The 16,234-nt window shown below is 37.1% G+C and overlaps 1 protein-coding gene and 1 pseudogene across 5 annotated transcripts; both read right to left on the bottom strand.

Annotated features, from left to right (window-relative positions):
* Positions 1-142: 142 nt before the first annotated feature.
* LOC137732093 (putative sphingolipid transporter spinster homolog 2) lies at positions 143-6,839 on the bottom strand. Of its 4 annotated transcripts, none has more exons than XM_088687462.1 (17): positions 6,543-6,825; positions 6,225-6,356; positions 5,858-5,959; positions 5,683-5,787; positions 5,491-5,566; positions 5,280-5,354; positions 4,510-4,612; positions 4,324-4,389; positions 3,855-3,882; positions 3,286-3,383; positions 2,961-3,037; positions 2,569-2,682; positions 2,357-2,476; positions 1,904-2,032; positions 1,564-1,642; positions 1,276-1,448; positions 143-563 (listed from the first exon to the last, which is right to left on the bottom strand). In XM_088687462.1, exons 1-16 carry the CDS (start codon positions 6,698-6,700, stop codon positions 1,321-1,323), a joined length of 1,590 nt encoding a protein of 529 aa, XP_088543588.1. In that variant the 5' UTR covers positions 6,701-6,825; the 3' UTR covers positions 143-563; positions 1,276-1,320. The 4 variants fall into 4 exon arrangements, with proteins under 4 accessions (XP_088543588.1, XP_088543587.1, XP_068327488.2 ...); XM_088687461.1 differs by lacking the exon at positions 143-563 and adding an exon at positions 743-1,054; XM_068471387.2 differs by lacking the exon at positions 143-563 and having other exon boundaries at positions 743-1,448; positions 6,543-6,839.
* Positions 6,840-7,610: 771 nt separating this feature from the next.
* LOC137732935 (putative starch synthase 4, chloroplastic/amyloplastic) lies at positions 7,611-15,762 on the bottom strand (annotated as a pseudogene). The gene is made up of 19 exons (XR_015957484.1): positions 15,551-15,762; positions 15,385-15,461; positions 15,113-15,247; positions 14,490-14,721; positions 13,813-13,944; positions 13,597-13,610; positions 13,205-13,255; positions 12,587-12,685; positions 12,089-12,218; positions 11,285-11,335; positions 11,093-11,203; positions 9,987-10,097; positions 9,731-9,899; positions 9,270-9,358; positions 8,958-9,026; positions 8,562-8,675; positions 8,349-8,410; positions 8,142-8,238; positions 7,611-7,943 (listed from the first exon to the last, which is right to left on the bottom strand). The product of XR_015957484.1 is annotated as a putative starch synthase 4, chloroplastic/amyloplastic (transcript).
* Between the last annotated feature and the right edge of the window lie 472 nt (positions 15,763-16,234).

Here is a 16,234-nt window from a genome sequence, read left to right as displayed (position 1 = left end):
CCACATGGGGTCCCTTGTCATTCAAGCAACATAACCAACACAAAGTGTTGTTCGCAAGACCAACTTACATGACATAAGTACACCGCCACTATAGTGTTTGGTGTCAATCATACAATGTCTCGCGGAAATATACTTGCACGTAGCATTGCCCACAACCCAAAACATCACGGTAACGATGTTGGTTAATACAAGATGCCACAGTTACTGTATACTCGTTCCATGGAAGTCTTTCTCGTCATTCACTCTCCGAAAAATCATCATCAAACTCCTTTTACGTCAATATAGTGAGTGAAAGTTAAACATTGTGCATATACTAGTTGAGTATTTGTAGGAGTTTCGTCATCTGGGAAAAACAGTAACATTCACAACTTGGCACAGAAACATAGCTGCCTGTGTTTGATGTGTAAAGGATACTTTGTCCAGCAACAGCATGGGATTTCTAATCGCCAAAGCGTCGTCCATGAACCTTTACTAGGACATAAATTCTAGCTCATTCAACTGGGAAAAAATTAGTCGTTTTACGCCACAAAGACGACACTTCATTTTACGTCACTCCATATACCCTGAAAATAAATCAATCAGAAGGAGGAGGAAGACAACCGTTGATTTCGAGACATGGAATCATGGCAGCCATATTTGAAACGCATACAGCGATGGTATTTCAGCAACCGAAAAAGAACATGTAGAGAACTGAACAAGATTACAAGGCACAAGTAAAGTGCTGCAGCGTACAAAAGCTGAATTAAGGAAGAAATTATATCATTAATATAAATACTGGTGTTTTTCTATTAGACAAGCTAGGAAACTATTGAATTGCATCTCAGACAACTTAATTACATCGCTTGTTTCACCGAGTTAAGGCGAAAACTCTACATATTGATTTAAAAGGGCAACTATAAATAAGAAAACTTTTTTTATCATATACATAATTCCCAACAAAAAATTTGTTGGCAAATAATTCGATAGAGAGGCCTAATCTGGAAACAGCGGAAGCAGCACTACAACTCTCACCTTGAAACTTGTACAGATGTATTTTCAAATGGGTTTCAGCATTCTGGAGATGAATTTTGTCGTCATTACCATCCTCCACTTGTTCGGGCATTACAAGTCATAGTGAATTGGAACCAAGAGCTGAGTTGCTCAATTGATCAGGTTACTGTTTAACTCTAGAATTTGCTAACCATGAAGATTTTCGTGGAAAATTAACACTATTTACACATTTTCCCAGCATAAATGGTAACAGAGACATGCAAACAATTATCGCATCGGCATTACCTTATAGATGAAACAAGCAACTTGCAAGCATTCACTATAGTAAATTTATGCTTTAACAGGGCCTTTTGCTCCCTCAGTTCTCTTCTCTTCAAGTGGTTTTTTGACTGTCTCAACCATGGAGACTTCTTCCTTACCATCTTCGTCAGAACTACCCTTGTTGCTAACGAAGATCCCTAAAAAAAGTAGTACAAGCTTATTAACCTGATGCCGCTCAAAAAAAATTCACTCGCTTTAAAAATTTATAATACGAATTGAACAAATTATTATAACTAGTTGTCCTCCACCAACCTATGAACCATATTCCAGACGCAAGAAACAGAACAGATGTCACAGCAAGAGTTGTTATCCTCCAATTTTTAACATGGTCCTGCATATGAAAAGAACAAAACCCAAAACGGGAAAAACGAACTTGGTGAGGATGCTAAACCGACAAGACAACCCTTCTATGAAAATTCACTCCAAACTGAACACTGGAATCAACTTCTTTCCCTTGCTGTCAGTATACCGCCTAGGAGCTGCTTCTCCAAATACCAACAGTAATAGAGTGACATAATTATATCACCAAAACATCAGCAGTAAACTCCACTTCCTCAAACAAATTATATAGAAAATAACTTTGAAGGCGCACCTGGAGTATTCCAGCAAGAGGCGAGGAAGGAACATCACCAAAGATGTGGATTGAAACAGTTGAGACAGCCATAGCCAATGGCCTAAGACTTGGTGTCACGCACTGCAGAGACACATAATTAACTGGAGCCTGCCAAGGAAAAGTGATTAACAGGGCAAACGTTATATAAAACTGGAATAGTATTTTATATTTATTATATATCAGTGAGCAGTCATTATCATATTATATGCTTCAGACTAACCACATATGTGTGGGTTTTCATCCCTACTGGTGGTACTTATGTGCATAACCAAACGTTGAGTTATGGCGTTAAAGTTTAGTAGACAAGATCATACTCATCATATACTAATCCACTCATTATTATAAACAGACTATTACAAATTGAAGTTTAGCGTGCACAGTATGAATTGAAACCACCAAAGTTCAACCCAAATTGGAGAATTTTAAGATTACCTGGGTTGCAAACACAAGGAGCTCCCCCAATGCGAAGAGAACTACAAAACCATACAAGTTCCTTACACAGAAGGCACTGAAGCAAAATATTGCGCCTAGAAATGTTGCAACAGAGAGAAGCTGTGAAAGAAGCAAAGGGTTTCAACAGCACATTCTAATGAAACATGTTAAAGAAGACCGTATCATAAACGCTGGACACAAGCAGAACTCACCTTAAAAGCGTTATAAATTGTGGCAGTCACTGCATCAAGGATGAGCCCTCCAGCTAACGTCCCCAGAATTCCACAAACAATTGTAATACCTCCGAACCACAAATCTGGCTTATTCTGTCCAAAGTTCCAATGAACGAGAATACTGTCAGAATTGTTAGAATATTATTTCCTTTATGCTAGACTGCCGTTATTAATATAGTCTATTATATTCTGATAATGCATTTATAAGGTAAAAGAGCTGATCCCATAAGTAATATCACTGGGAGATCATCGATATACCAACGCTTTTGATAGTTAAGGTCAAAATTCAGTTTCCTTTTAGCAAAAAAAGCAGGATTACGTGACCAAAAAAAAAAAAAAAAGAAAAGAAAAAAAAGAGCAAAGAGCTATACCATATGATAAATGTCATAACCAGCCTTTGGTCCCCAGTACGAGTAGGCTCCAATGACAAAGTTATATGACACATAACCTGCCAGTCAATTAAATTGTGAGTAAAAAAAATATAAAAAGTATGTAAATAATAAATAGTAACCTTTAGTAGCACTTTATCAGAACTTTCTCCAGTTAAATTAGTGTAAGATTGCAAACATTACCACTTTTTTTTTACCCAATACAGGTAAAACATGATCAAGATCTATAAGATTAAGTACAATTGAAATTATATTTTACTATATTAGGATAAAATTTTAGAAGAACAAGTAGAGGATGAGGGAGTACCTAAGACATTAACAACATAAACTTTATCGAGCAAAAGCGCTTTCATATCTCTTGAGAATCTTGAGAGTTGGCTCAAAGACTTTGTAGCAGGGCTTGGCCTGAAATACACAAAAAGAAGAACAATCTAACAGATAAGAAATACCATTTTAGGATGTTAGATGTGTAAGGATCCTGTCCTACCCTCTCTATTGATTCTGTCACGCTGACATTACTAAAACTTTTTTTTTCAGTTGATTAGGGGGCTAGCAGCCAAAAGATCCAACAGCAGATTAAGAAGCAAGGTCTAGCCACATGGGACACAAGGAAAAAGAGAACCATGTATTTATTTAAACATGTTACTAATGTGCCCATATCTGAAATGGAACTGGCATTTGAATTGCAGATGCATTGCAACGGTTTTTGTTATTTGAGCACCCTACCTGGTAGTGCTCAGCAGGTTTTCCCAGTTGACAGAGAGCAGAATGGGAACACTTCTGAAGTGGGCTAATAATTCTATTTTTCTCATAATTACGAAGGACAGTAAAGATAACCAAGTAATAGGGAAAAAGATGGATGCAATCGTTACTTACCAAGAAGCTTTTTCTGTGACATCTGACTCTGCAGTTAGAAGCTAATCAGAATAAACATACAAATTTGGATATCAAATAACTTCTTGAAATTTAAAAAAAATATATATATCAAGCATCGGAGAACTGCTTCCACACTACCATTCATAGTCATTATGTTGAACATCTTAGATCCACCCGAAGTTCCTGCCCTTACAAACGCATTTAAGGAAAAGCTACAATGTAACTGATTATATTGATACAAATGATTGAAGCTGAACAAGGTTTCTCACACATTAATACTTTTTAAGATTAACGTGGGATATCTTTTAGAAATTAAAGAACGGAAAGTTCACCCCATAATTATCCTACATTACTAGTAAATGACAACACAAACTGTTCCTGAGACCATTTTCGAACTAAAAAAATACAGAGTAATATTTCTTTTTTGAAAAATGAAATCGACTTTGCAAAACAACAGAACATGAAATACCTTCAATTAAAGGACTAGTTGTTTCAATAGGTTCCAAAGTTTTTCTTGTGTCAGCAGGAGCAAGACCTAAAGTTACCAGTTAAGTTACATTACAACAAATCTGATGGATCATATATAAAACATAAGCTTCTTTATCACAGACGATGCATCACAGAGTCACAAAAAGAACGAAACAATAAAATTCACCTTTCAACTCCAATGGTTTCATCACAAAAGCCAATACACAAAATGGAAGCATACTTAATGCCTCTCCCCAGAATGCATAACGCCAACTGAAACTGGATCCCACCTAAACATTGATCCAAAGCAGAATATCATTACGACAAGACATCTACCCCAGTGCAAAATCACCATGTTATACAAGGATGCTACCAATAGATAAATTTGATTTATTCAATCCAATGACCACAAATAAAGAGAGGTTTATGAAAGGCTAAATTGCAGTTGAAATCAATTGCCCTTACTAATAAGAATTAAGAAGTTGAACAAGCCATTACCTTAGTACAAGGAAAGAAACGCTTAATTTTAAAACACTAGGATACATTCCAAATTCAGAAGTGAAAGGGAACCTTCAAGGGCAGAGAGTATTGCATGTTGTTTCTTGCAACCAACAATTTAAGTTATCGAACTTTTTGATTGGTTTTGTAGAATGGGAGGAAGAGAAAGTGAGGGAAAGGCCAGCAATCGTCTAGATACGTGAATAGCTATCTCTATAATTACAGACCCTAAAATATTGAACTGATTTTGTCAATGATGTCATGGATATCCAACAATATCATGTGAGGTGATTGGTACCATGAGTAAAAGCGGATAGATGAGCCCACCCACAGTAAACCAATTAACAAGCTCCAACAGACACACACTTACCCAAAAACAAAATGGAATTTTGAAAAATTCAACCAGCGGCCTTTATATATGTACAAATATGAAGTTAGCTTGCAAAATTTAAAACTTACAAATCCACCATAAACATAGCCCACGGCAATTCCAGTTGGTATACACATGTAAAACATAGCAAGCCATGCTGTTTTCTGGGCCCACAATTGACAAATATTCAGCATAATTGTGAAAATAATCATCAAATACATCAAATATTGTCTACCTCTGAAACATATTTGATCGTAAAGAACAATAGGGAGGGATGAAGAGAAGGGAAAGAAACCAAACCTGAGTTGCAGGAGCATGGTCATCGATGAATGGTGCTGCAAGACTAATGAAAGATGCCTCACCAACTCCAACCAGCCTAGAATGGTAAACCTCAATTATAAACCCACAATCTAACACAGGAAGGTGATGCTGATGCAAAGAACAAAGCCAAAGTTGTAAAATCGGAGAATAGTACAGCATTGTTGCACTCACATGCGACATATTGCAATGGTCCAAAAGTTAATTGAACCACCACACCCGGCTGTGGCAAATGTCCAAATAGATAATCCAACTCCAATCAGCCTAAAAGGATTGTGACTGAAAAGACAACAATGCTTATGAATACTGTAAGTTAGCAACTCATCTCATGCATACTGTAAGTACTCACCTCTTTGCCAACGATGCAAAGATGGGTGAGGCCACAAGAAGGCCAACCATAAATGCAGATGACAGAGAGCCGTCTTCAAAATTGCTCAATTTAAAATCTCCCCTGTAAGAAACATGCCACCGTAAACCAAATACAACCAACAGATCAAAGGAATCGTGAAAAATAGTGCAAATTATTCAAACAAGTGACCCTAATTAAACGCTTCACGGATTTTCAAAAACTTATCGGAAATGAATCTAGTTTCTTGATAAACAAATGGATAATGAATGCATATGCGACAACAGCCACTGAATTAGACAGTAGAATGCCAGATTAATATTGGCCTCTAAGGCTCCGAAACTCTCATAAGAAACTCTAAAAATCTTACTGAATTCCGGTACCCGCGGTACAAATGCCGCTAGGATCACAAACCCCAATGCTACCGTTGACACCATTGCTGGCTATTGCTCCTCGATCGACATAATTAATCAAGTTAATCACACAGAACATCACGAGCAACCTGTTTTACGTACGAAATAAACAAAATATTTGATCACATTCCAGGAGCAACCTCTTCCCTTCAAATGCAGCTTCAAAATTTGAAAATTTACTGGCTCAATTACATTTCCAGATAAGAAAAATGCAGAAAACCCAAGAATTTTCAATTCAAAAGTAATTTAAGGGAAACTGAGTTGGGAATGTTTACCTTTTTGGGGTGAACCATGATGGATATCGAGGTGAGTCTGAGATGGGGCTCTCCGACATATCTGGGTTGGGAGGATCGGACGGCGGAGTAGGGATTGGAGGAGGCGCTTGATGGTGGTGCTGCTCCTGTTGCTTCTCTCGTTGTTGTGATTCCGCCATAATAATGATGAGATTATGAGAGAGAGGAGAGAAGAGGGAGGGGTGGAGAAAGAGAGCCTTGTTCCGCAAGCAACCTCCAAAGTTTACAGCACCCTCTGCCTCTGCCCCCTCTCTCCCCTCTCTCTCAGGACACATCTTTAACCATGTTTTGAAACTCATTTTTATCCATTTATAGAAAATAATGACAAATATTCATTTTTACCAAAAATTTGTTTTAGTAGTATGGTCTACGGTATTTCTGTTCGAATGGCGAGAGTTAGTAGATTAATAATTATAAAATAATACTTAAGCAAACAAACCAACAATATATATCATAAGGCCATAGTTAAGAGTATTTTTATTTGTGAGAGTCACACTGCCATGTCGGGTTAGTACTGATCCACTTATACAATATTTGGTGAGCAATAAGATTAATGTTTTGTGAACCTAAATTATAGAATTAGTGAATAGAGAAATGACTGCAAGTAGTGGATTGCTTTGGTAGCTAGAGCTTTCCTCTTCATTCCTTGTGTCTCGGGTTCCAACCTTCCCTCTCCCCTCTAGTGTAGAGAAACATTGATAATTCTCTCCCCCATTTGATTTCTTGTTTATTTATCATTTTTCAATTGAGATTAGAATAATAATGTAGATGTCTACACAGCCACATTAGTTAAAGCTTATGCGCTCTCCTTAGAGAGTTAGAGTTCAAGTCCACCTCATGACAATTTAGATTGGTTTAAAACGGTCCGGTTACAATTTCGTACTCTAATAACATAGAACTCATTTTAGAAGTGCTTTCAAAAGCACTTGAAGTGCATTTAGGACAAGCACCAGTTACGTGCTTTAAGTTTAAAAAGCACTTCCAAACACACCCACAACAGAAGAAGAAAGTAGGTTTTGCAGTAGACAATTACATCCACACTCACCCAAATTGCGTAAATCTGTTTCCACTAACTAATTCTTAAACTGTAACAACTTGACACCATTTTACACACATGAAACAGATACAGAAACCCAACTTTCTTATTCACCCGCTCATACCTACTCGGTTTTGAAACTGTACATCTCTAGAACCCAGCTCTCGGCAACGGAAAACCTGCATAGAGGAATACGCAAGCTCTAACATACGCATTTATGTACACGTTCACAAATTTTTCAAGGCTGTATACGCAGAAGTATGGATGTCGCAGCACTCAGCATCCCACGAGAAGTCCATTTCCATGGCATCCGTTATCTTTCTCTTCCACTTCGACGGGTTGTTTTTCTTCAAATAACAGGACAGCAGATTTCAACAACTTAGAAGTCCATTTCCATGGCATCCGTTATCTTTCTCTTCCACTTCGACGGGTTGTTTTTCTTCAAATAACAGGACAGCAGATTTCAACAACTTTAGCATCTTGATAATAATTGGGAGTTTAGAAGAGAATCTGAAAGTTTAATGCCCAGGTAAAGAATCGCATACAATTTCATCCAGGGCTTGGCTTAGAGTCATATTTCCAAACGTACAGCATATGAAACGTGAGAAATTAGTGGTCTCGTAGTTATGTTCGACAAAGTTCCTGTTCAAAGTTATAGCCAATGAGACATTTATAATTATACTTTCAAATGAAATAACAGCACAAGAAAATATAACCATCTGTACGTTTTCATTCCGAAGAAGAAAACTTACCCGAACCCCTCGTCGTTGGAGTTTACTGTAATTGGACCAGCTCCGTATATTAAAGCCTTTAGCTACATACAATGAATAATTGCACATCAGACAAGGAAAATTATTTCCGTAAGTAAATTTCTCCGGAAATTTTAAAAAGTATTCAATTAAAACTAAAAGGAGAAAAGACAGGAACATAAACTAACACTGGGGAGACGGAAAGAGAGAACTAACTGGAACTTGAAGGTCAGGGTCATGAAAAGATTGGCATAAGATAATATCAGATCCCGTGAAAACCAAATGTGATAACGCTTCATCATTCCCATCTATGAATTGTACATTTGCATCCTGCAGCCAAAGGAGAACACAAAATATGTATAGGTGACGCGAAAAGCATGCAACAACTTTTGTTCTCACATCAAAGAAATACTGCCACTTACGACCTAATAGTTATACACATCAAAAGAATAAAAAGAATCTCATAAACACAACTATGGGTTGCATTGAACATATTAGGGTCTGCAGAAACTTTTGTTAAGACGCAAAAGATCAAAATACAAAAGCAAAATTCTATAATGATTTACCACAAATGTCCTTAAAACAATGAACAAGAGGCAATGCGACCTGTACCTTCAAGGGTTCATGCAAGGATCCCAACTTGTTTACGCTTGATATTTTGCCAATCCCCATGACGATGAACTGTAGGAAGACACTTAACCATCACATCCACGAGAAACAATCTAGAAAAACAACTTAAATACCAGGTTCCTTAAGTAAAGTTTTCCGAAAGAAATGGCTAGTTATTTCTTCCCTTGCTACCAAGCACACTGACCATTATTTTTTTTTGAAATTACCCTTTGCACATCATAAAGGCGTTCAGCAAGTCTCGGCCACTAAGCCATACAATTTTCTGATGAGAAAAGAAAAAGGGGAAGTACCTACCTTTACATCAATCCTGCTAGTTTTCGAAAATATTTCCCTCAGCTTCTCCAGATCAACATCTGATACTTTAGAGAAAAGATGCATCCAACCTGATAAAATATTCGTAATTTGTTTCATTTCCAGTAAAAATCAGAAAACAAGTATAAAACCTTCCATAAAAAATGTAGGTGAAAGGAAGATAAAACAAAAAGAAAGTCAAGTTATTCTGAAGACAAGGCTTCCCTGAGCAAGCAGTCCCATACCATAGATTAATTTCAGAAAGACAATCAAGGCTTAACTTGGAATGTGGATTTTTTTGTCAGATAACACACATCTAACTGAAGAATGTTAATTTTGTCCATGTTTTCAACTTGTCACCCACCTAACATGGTTACCTAAGAAATAACAGGTTGTAACACACCAAGTACAAGCTAATGAAAACTAGGTGTTCACAGCTCAGATAACCTCAGATGCATACGTACAAGAAAAGTAGAAGCATGCTCGGATAACCCAAGGTGCTGCTGCAATGCAGCTTTGCAGACTGTTTTCCCTTTCATATCCTTCGCATTATACTGTACAGGAAGAAAGTTGTCCGTGGACGGATCCGAGGTGGAGTTGTCAAATCCACAAGGAGCAATAATCACTTTGTTTCTGAAAGAAAATGGGAACATTACATGAATTTTCTTTCAGTGTAAGAAACCAAAAGAATCTGCATGAATGTTTGAGTGAGCTACTTACTTGTGAATGTTCAAGGTAGGATCCAACCCAAGACTCAAGACTCTGAATAACCCTGCCTTTTGAAAGTATGGATGACATAATGACAACTTTATTGGAGTAAACAACTCCACCCTGCAAATTTATAGAAAATAAAACCTCCAGGGAATCCATGCCGAATATTAAAGGAAACTAGAGCTTCCGATAAAGAATGGACTTTGAAGTATGGGAAATAATATTGAATAACAAATGAAATGAGCTGGAAACCAGGACATCATAGCAATGCTGCCTTTTTATGTGTTCTCCAAACTTATATATGGAAGCTGAAATTTGAGGGAATACAATGAAAAAGCAAGGGTTGTGATTTTCACACACCCTTAACTACTTTTCCCACACCCCTTCCTATTTTTTTAATACTTAATTGGTATCCTACTATTTAATCTTTCATATATACCCTTCCTACTTTTTTATGGTAATTAATGAAAGATTAAATAGGGAGGGGTATATATGGAAGATTAAATAGTAGGATACAAATTAAGTATTAAAAAAATATGGAGGGGTGTGGGAAAAGTAGTTAAGGGTGTGTGAAAATCACAACCCAAAAGCAAACATAAAAGAACTAGAGCCTATGTATTGCAACCGTTCATAAATAAAATATACTTTATTACCTTGGCCTCCTTCACAATTGTATCTTAACCGAGCCAATTTCCATTCAGTTGAAAGTTGAAATGATATATTGATTCTCATTTGAATATTTTAAATTTTATGTATCTACAATCTGAATTAAACAGTAAACCATTCATAAAGTCACCAGGTCAAGGCTGGAATGCATTCTTATTTCACATCATACTCAGGAAAGACGGAAACAATACTCAAATCCTAACCCATGTTGTTACATTGCCAAAATTGGACAAATTGCGGGAAGTTTCTCAGACATAAGATAAAATAGTGACTTCAACGTAAGAAGACTATAACATGCAGTCATTGAAAAATATCTATCCAACTGTGTATATTATGCATTAGTTACATGACATAAGATATATATATATATATATAAAGGACGGTGAATTCCTGTATTATCTTGCAAAAAATTATCAAGAGAAGAGAGACAGAATAGCTATGGAATACACCTTCAACATATTAACGAGATGTGCCTTGGTATTATCTTGCAAACGATCAGGACGGTGAAGTCTAGCGGGATCGAGTCCACATAACTCTAGTTTCTCTGGATGCTCAAGACACTAAAGTATCGATACACAGCATTATAAATTGGATCCATGTGAGTATGTAAAGTTAAAAAGAAAAAATATACAGCTACTTGCCTGTGAGTTGAGGTCATGGCATGTCAATAGAATTCTTGTACCTTCAAGTCCCTGTACAGATGAGGAAAAACAATTATACGGTGACACGAATTCCATGCCAAAAATAAATAAATGTTTTTCTCTAACCTGCAACCACAAGTTGGGAAGGGGCAAGAAAAATACAACAAGATACATTAGAAAAATTGACTCTCATGTGACGGAAAACTAAAGCAGCCAGTGATATCAGTACTGTGATGGACATTTAAGGTACTTAGATTGGCTTCCATGTTGACCACATAAAGTTTTCTGCCTTTCCACATCCTTTATAAATTTCCTTAAACAAGGTGCGAGTTGTATAATGCAGGACAGACACGTTACCACGTAAGCAAGCTGTTAGCATCATACCATCTTCCCCACTACATATTTTCCATAATTCACACTGAGACATTGCCCTCAAATTATATCCATAGGAAAAAGAGCTTCCTTATTCGGTCCTTATTAAGTAGCTAATTAAGTTATAGCATCTCAACCAGGAATCAAATTTGAAGTATGTATGGCTAAGTACACAATGGGCTGCGCACACTTAGCTACTTATTAGATCACTCTGTACGCATACATTATAAATTTGTGTCAATATATATCAAATACGTCTTCCAAGTTGCATTGCATTAAGTTTCATCAAATGAAATGAATTACATGCAAATTTATTCTTTGAAAATGAATATTAAAAGAAAGGTTCATGCTCGGGAGCAAAGAGAAGGATGCGGTAGTACTTATTTAATGGTATTCAATATAGAGCAAAGAAAATACAGTTTTAAGCTGTACCTGTTTAACAGTAATATCCCAGAAAAGTGGCCCAATAATAGCAGTCTCCCAGTTGTGGATATGTATCACATCAGGATGCTTTCCAGATTTTATGATATAATCCAATGAAGCAGAGGAGAAATAGGTAAACCTGAATGCATCAAATACATGAACCATCACAGAAGAAATTGTTCATGGCAGAGCTAGATACCATATTAGATATAATCTCCTAAATATGGAGATACGGCACCACAAAAGTTAGGCCTTTTCTTGTATAGAGAGAGTAAGATACCCATGAGTATCTGAATTCATGATGGTTTTAAAAGCCCAAAGTGCTCAATATAATTTTATTTCTATGAGAGCATACTAGTTCAAAGTAACCCACTTTCAGTTCATAATACTTTAAGAAAAGGCCAATCTTACGAACCTATGTTTTAGTAAGGTTTTTTCCTCTAAGAACCTCATCAAAATACAACCCAAAGATAAATCGTCAAGAATATGAGTGAAAATTATACCGACCTTTCAAAGTCATCTGAGTAGCCATATAGCCTCTCACGATTGAAAAAGGATGAGTAGTATACTGGTTGAATTAAAGTAACTCCAATGCCAAAGACAACACTGCATAACAAGTAGATAAAGCTAGATAAATACAGAATTTCAAACATAACACTATAACAACACAGATGCTTTTCTAATAAAAGAGCTAGTTAGAAGTTAGTTGGTACTTGGGATCTAGAACACAGATGCGCACACGCACGCACGCACGCACCCAAACAGACAGACACATGAAAGACCTCACCACCACACAGTCCAAGTCGATCAACGTACTAATCGGGTTTCTTAATTTTTCCCCTTTTAGTCTTATGATCCTCAGCAAGAGAGGGCCCATTTAAAAAATAAAAAACATAGCCACAATAGGCTCATGATCATAATACCATGGCCAGTTAATGGGCAATACCCATGAGCCTGGTCAAGTCTGACTTCATATGTTACTGTTAGAACTCAAGTTCTCACGTAAACGGGTTAGCCAAATGTTGTCAGCGGTGTACCTTGAACCCAGATATATTCGACTATTACCAAACTGAATTTTCTAAAGCAAACATAAATATAGTGTACAAAGAAACAACTCAAGCTTACCCGGTCCAGATTTGTTCCCATGCAACTGACCATTGTAATACAAATACCATTAGATCCTTCTTTCCCAAAATTATATCTTCGGAAACAACAAATTGAACAAAGAAAAAGAGAACATTCACATTTTCCATATTCTGCAATCCTACAGGTTTTCTATCTTCATGACCGCGCATTCTAATGAAATAAGCAGCAAGTCTAGAATACTTCAGATCCCATGGGAAAAGAACAGACCTAAGTGAACATACTTGGTGTAACTATCTCTTCCATCAGCATTCCTACATCAGACTCTGTTTCCTCTATCTCCCTTGGCCGTTAGGAATGCGGCAGGCAACTGAATTAAGCAAGAGCTACCTAGTAGATTTCTTGGACTACACGAGGATGTGTCAATAGCATACTACTGCCAGAGTACCTACAACAGGTTTCACTAAACCAATATTATTGTCACAGTTTCATCTTTTCTTCTAGTTATCAACTTATGATTATCCACCCATACTTATGAGAGCAATTTTTGTCTTAAAGTTCTCTATCAAAGAAAACAATATTTAGGTCTTCCATAGTTAAGCACTCTGAGTAAAGAGAAACAAAAATTACAAAGGAGGTCCCATAATTACTTGGGAAGGACCTCCACCAAATTCCCCTTCCTTTGTAGTGCACAAGACAAGCCTGTCACATATGAAGCCAAGGATCCAAAAGAGACCGGGCGTGCCATTTCCGTGCATACATGGACAATGTGAAAGCCATTCCTGAAAGTTTCAAAATAAAACATAACATCACTTTTTGAAAGAGAAAGAAGCGACAAAAAGAATGAGAGTAAAATGCCGATCTCCCCTCTGAACTTCACCTAACTTTTGATTTACCCCCTAAGCTTTTAAATTGGAAAATCAAGGACTTAAACTAATTTTTTTGGCCAATTCCTCCTCCACCCCCTCCCTCCCCCCCCCCCCCCCCCCGGGCCCGGCCGTTAGTTTTTCATAAATTCCAGCCAAATAAATGTTAACTCTTATTGTGTGCACACCATATGACTTTCCCTTGAGAACAAAAGCGTCACTTCGCTAGACCTTCAGATGCAAAAGCTATAGAATCACACAGATTTGCATAGGTCAACATTCAGAAATCTAGGGTTTTCAATTATTTTAAAGAACGAAGCGACCGAACTACCTCACATGTTGTGCATATGTTTTCATTTAACAGAAATTTGGATTGGTTGGGGGGGGTGTTTATCGTGCAGGGGTGTGGAGGGGAATTGAAAGATTGGTATATTTTGTATGTCAAATATGCAAACCACTACCTTTTGATTCTCTCGGAGAAGTGACGGAGTTCAGCTAGAATCTCAGTGTCTCCTTTCTGCAGGGTGTCATTAAATACTTCAGGTCAGCAAAATTTGTTATCCATATCCAGCCTTCTCAAATCGGATGCCTCCATGGTGGTAACCATTCCATTGAGGACCATTGAATCTATCCGAAAGAGTGGCTCCCAACAGCTTACCCTTCTGGTTTACAGTACATCAACAGAAAGACACTCTTAAACTAACCCTCATGAACTCTATATACTTCTTTCACTTTCGAAGAACATGATCACCGACAATTGTCCAAAACAAGTAAAACAACAAATATTTCATCACATAATGGTACATAAGCCTAAACTAGACCTTTAGTTCCCATGGTTTAGGCTCAATTCCACTGTACGTTTTATAATTCCAATTTCAATAAGTTCATTTGTATAGATTAGTTCCCCATCATTTTCAACGTGCTCCAAATTTACATTTCTGTCACATTGTTTGACGAAAACTTTCAAATTATAACCAAAGCATGTTCACCATGGCCCGACTTCAGATTGTTAGAAACACCGCACCAAATTCTTAGAGTTCAGAATACAAGAAATACTAATACTTATCAGGGATGATTAAGGTACCTTGAGGTCTTGCAATGGCAGCCTGCTTTTCCAGCTCCAGTTGCTCAATCCTATCCACCAACAGCTCTTTCTCTCTGTTGATTTTGTTGAGTTCTTCTACCGCCTTAACGCGTTGCTGGTTTAACCGCAGAATATCTGAATTTTCATTCCAAAAGTGGAATGGAATTAAAACAAGTTAAAAATAAATAAATAAATAAACAGAGAGGAAAAAAAAAAAAAAAAAAAGCCACAAATAACATGAATTGCAATTGAGGAGTTTGGTTTTGGCTTACTCTACTGAGCTTCTCTGAAGAGTTTCCAAATGTCTTCGGCCCGAGAGACTGACTCCGCATTTCCATCGCCCTTAACCCTAAAATTAATTGAGCTTGGAATGATTAGATCAAAGTACAGCAGAAAATTGAGGTTTTAGAAAATAATGATAACAATTAAGTGACTGACTTCATTTCTGAGGAGGAGGAGGAGGCATTGACGGCGGAGCAGCAAACTAGTGGAGTTAGAGGTTTCTGATGCGGTGGTTGCCATTGCCACGGGCGGAGGATCGAGCTGCTCATCAGCGCCTTCATTTTTCCGACCAAACTGTTTTGAGTAATGGAGGACGAGGAGACGATAAAAGTCGTGATTTTTCTTTTCTGTAATTTATTAATTTTGACTTAATTAGCGTTGAAATCACAATAATTTTTATTAAAATATTACTTACCTGTATCCGCAACGCAGCCGGCTAACTTTACTGAATTCGTTCTTTTTTGTTTTTGGTAACGGGTTTGGTGATTTTCTGTCGGATTGGATCGGCAACAAATATTTCAATACCAATTTAGAAAAGTTTTGGACTCGAACATTAATTTTAATTTTGAATTATTAGAATTTATCAGAAATTTCGAAACATAGTTTAGATTTCCTACAATTTGCAAGGCTTTGATCAATTCATACACGATATGCAATTTATGCTCATGGTTCATCTCAAACTATCACGTGGAGACCACTTCATGCACCTAAACTCGAAATTAATTTTGATGGCTGCCGATGGGTTCATCATTAGAGATGCTAATGATTCACCTGTTGTGGTTGGTGCCTACAATCCTAGAGAAGTTACAATTTTTGTTGCTGAAGCTCTTGCTCCTCGTG

The sequence above is a fragment of the Pyrus communis genome, chromosome 16 (assembly GCF_041283825.1).
Source record: "Pyrus communis isolate YQ-2024b chromosome 16, ASM4128382v1, whole genome shotgun sequence".
Classification (NCBI taxonomy): Eukaryota; Viridiplantae; Streptophyta; class Magnoliopsida; order Rosales; family Rosaceae; genus Pyrus; species Pyrus communis.
This window is presented reverse-complemented; position numbering and strand designations above follow the sequence as displayed.

Coding starts and splice junctions, on each gene's coding strand:
- LOC137732093 (XM_068471387.2), bottom strand. CDS start 6,835: ATGTGTCCTGAGAGAGAGGGGAGAGAGGGGGCAGAGGCAGAGGGTGCT. Junction 4,390..4,509: donor GAAACCATTGGAGTTGAAAG/GTGAATTTTATT, acceptor TGGTAACTTTAG/GTCTTGCTCCTGCTGACACA. Junction 1,449..1,563: donor GTCTGGAATATGGTTCATAG/GTTGGTGGAGGA, acceptor TACTTTTTTTAG/GGATCTTCGTTAGCAACAAG.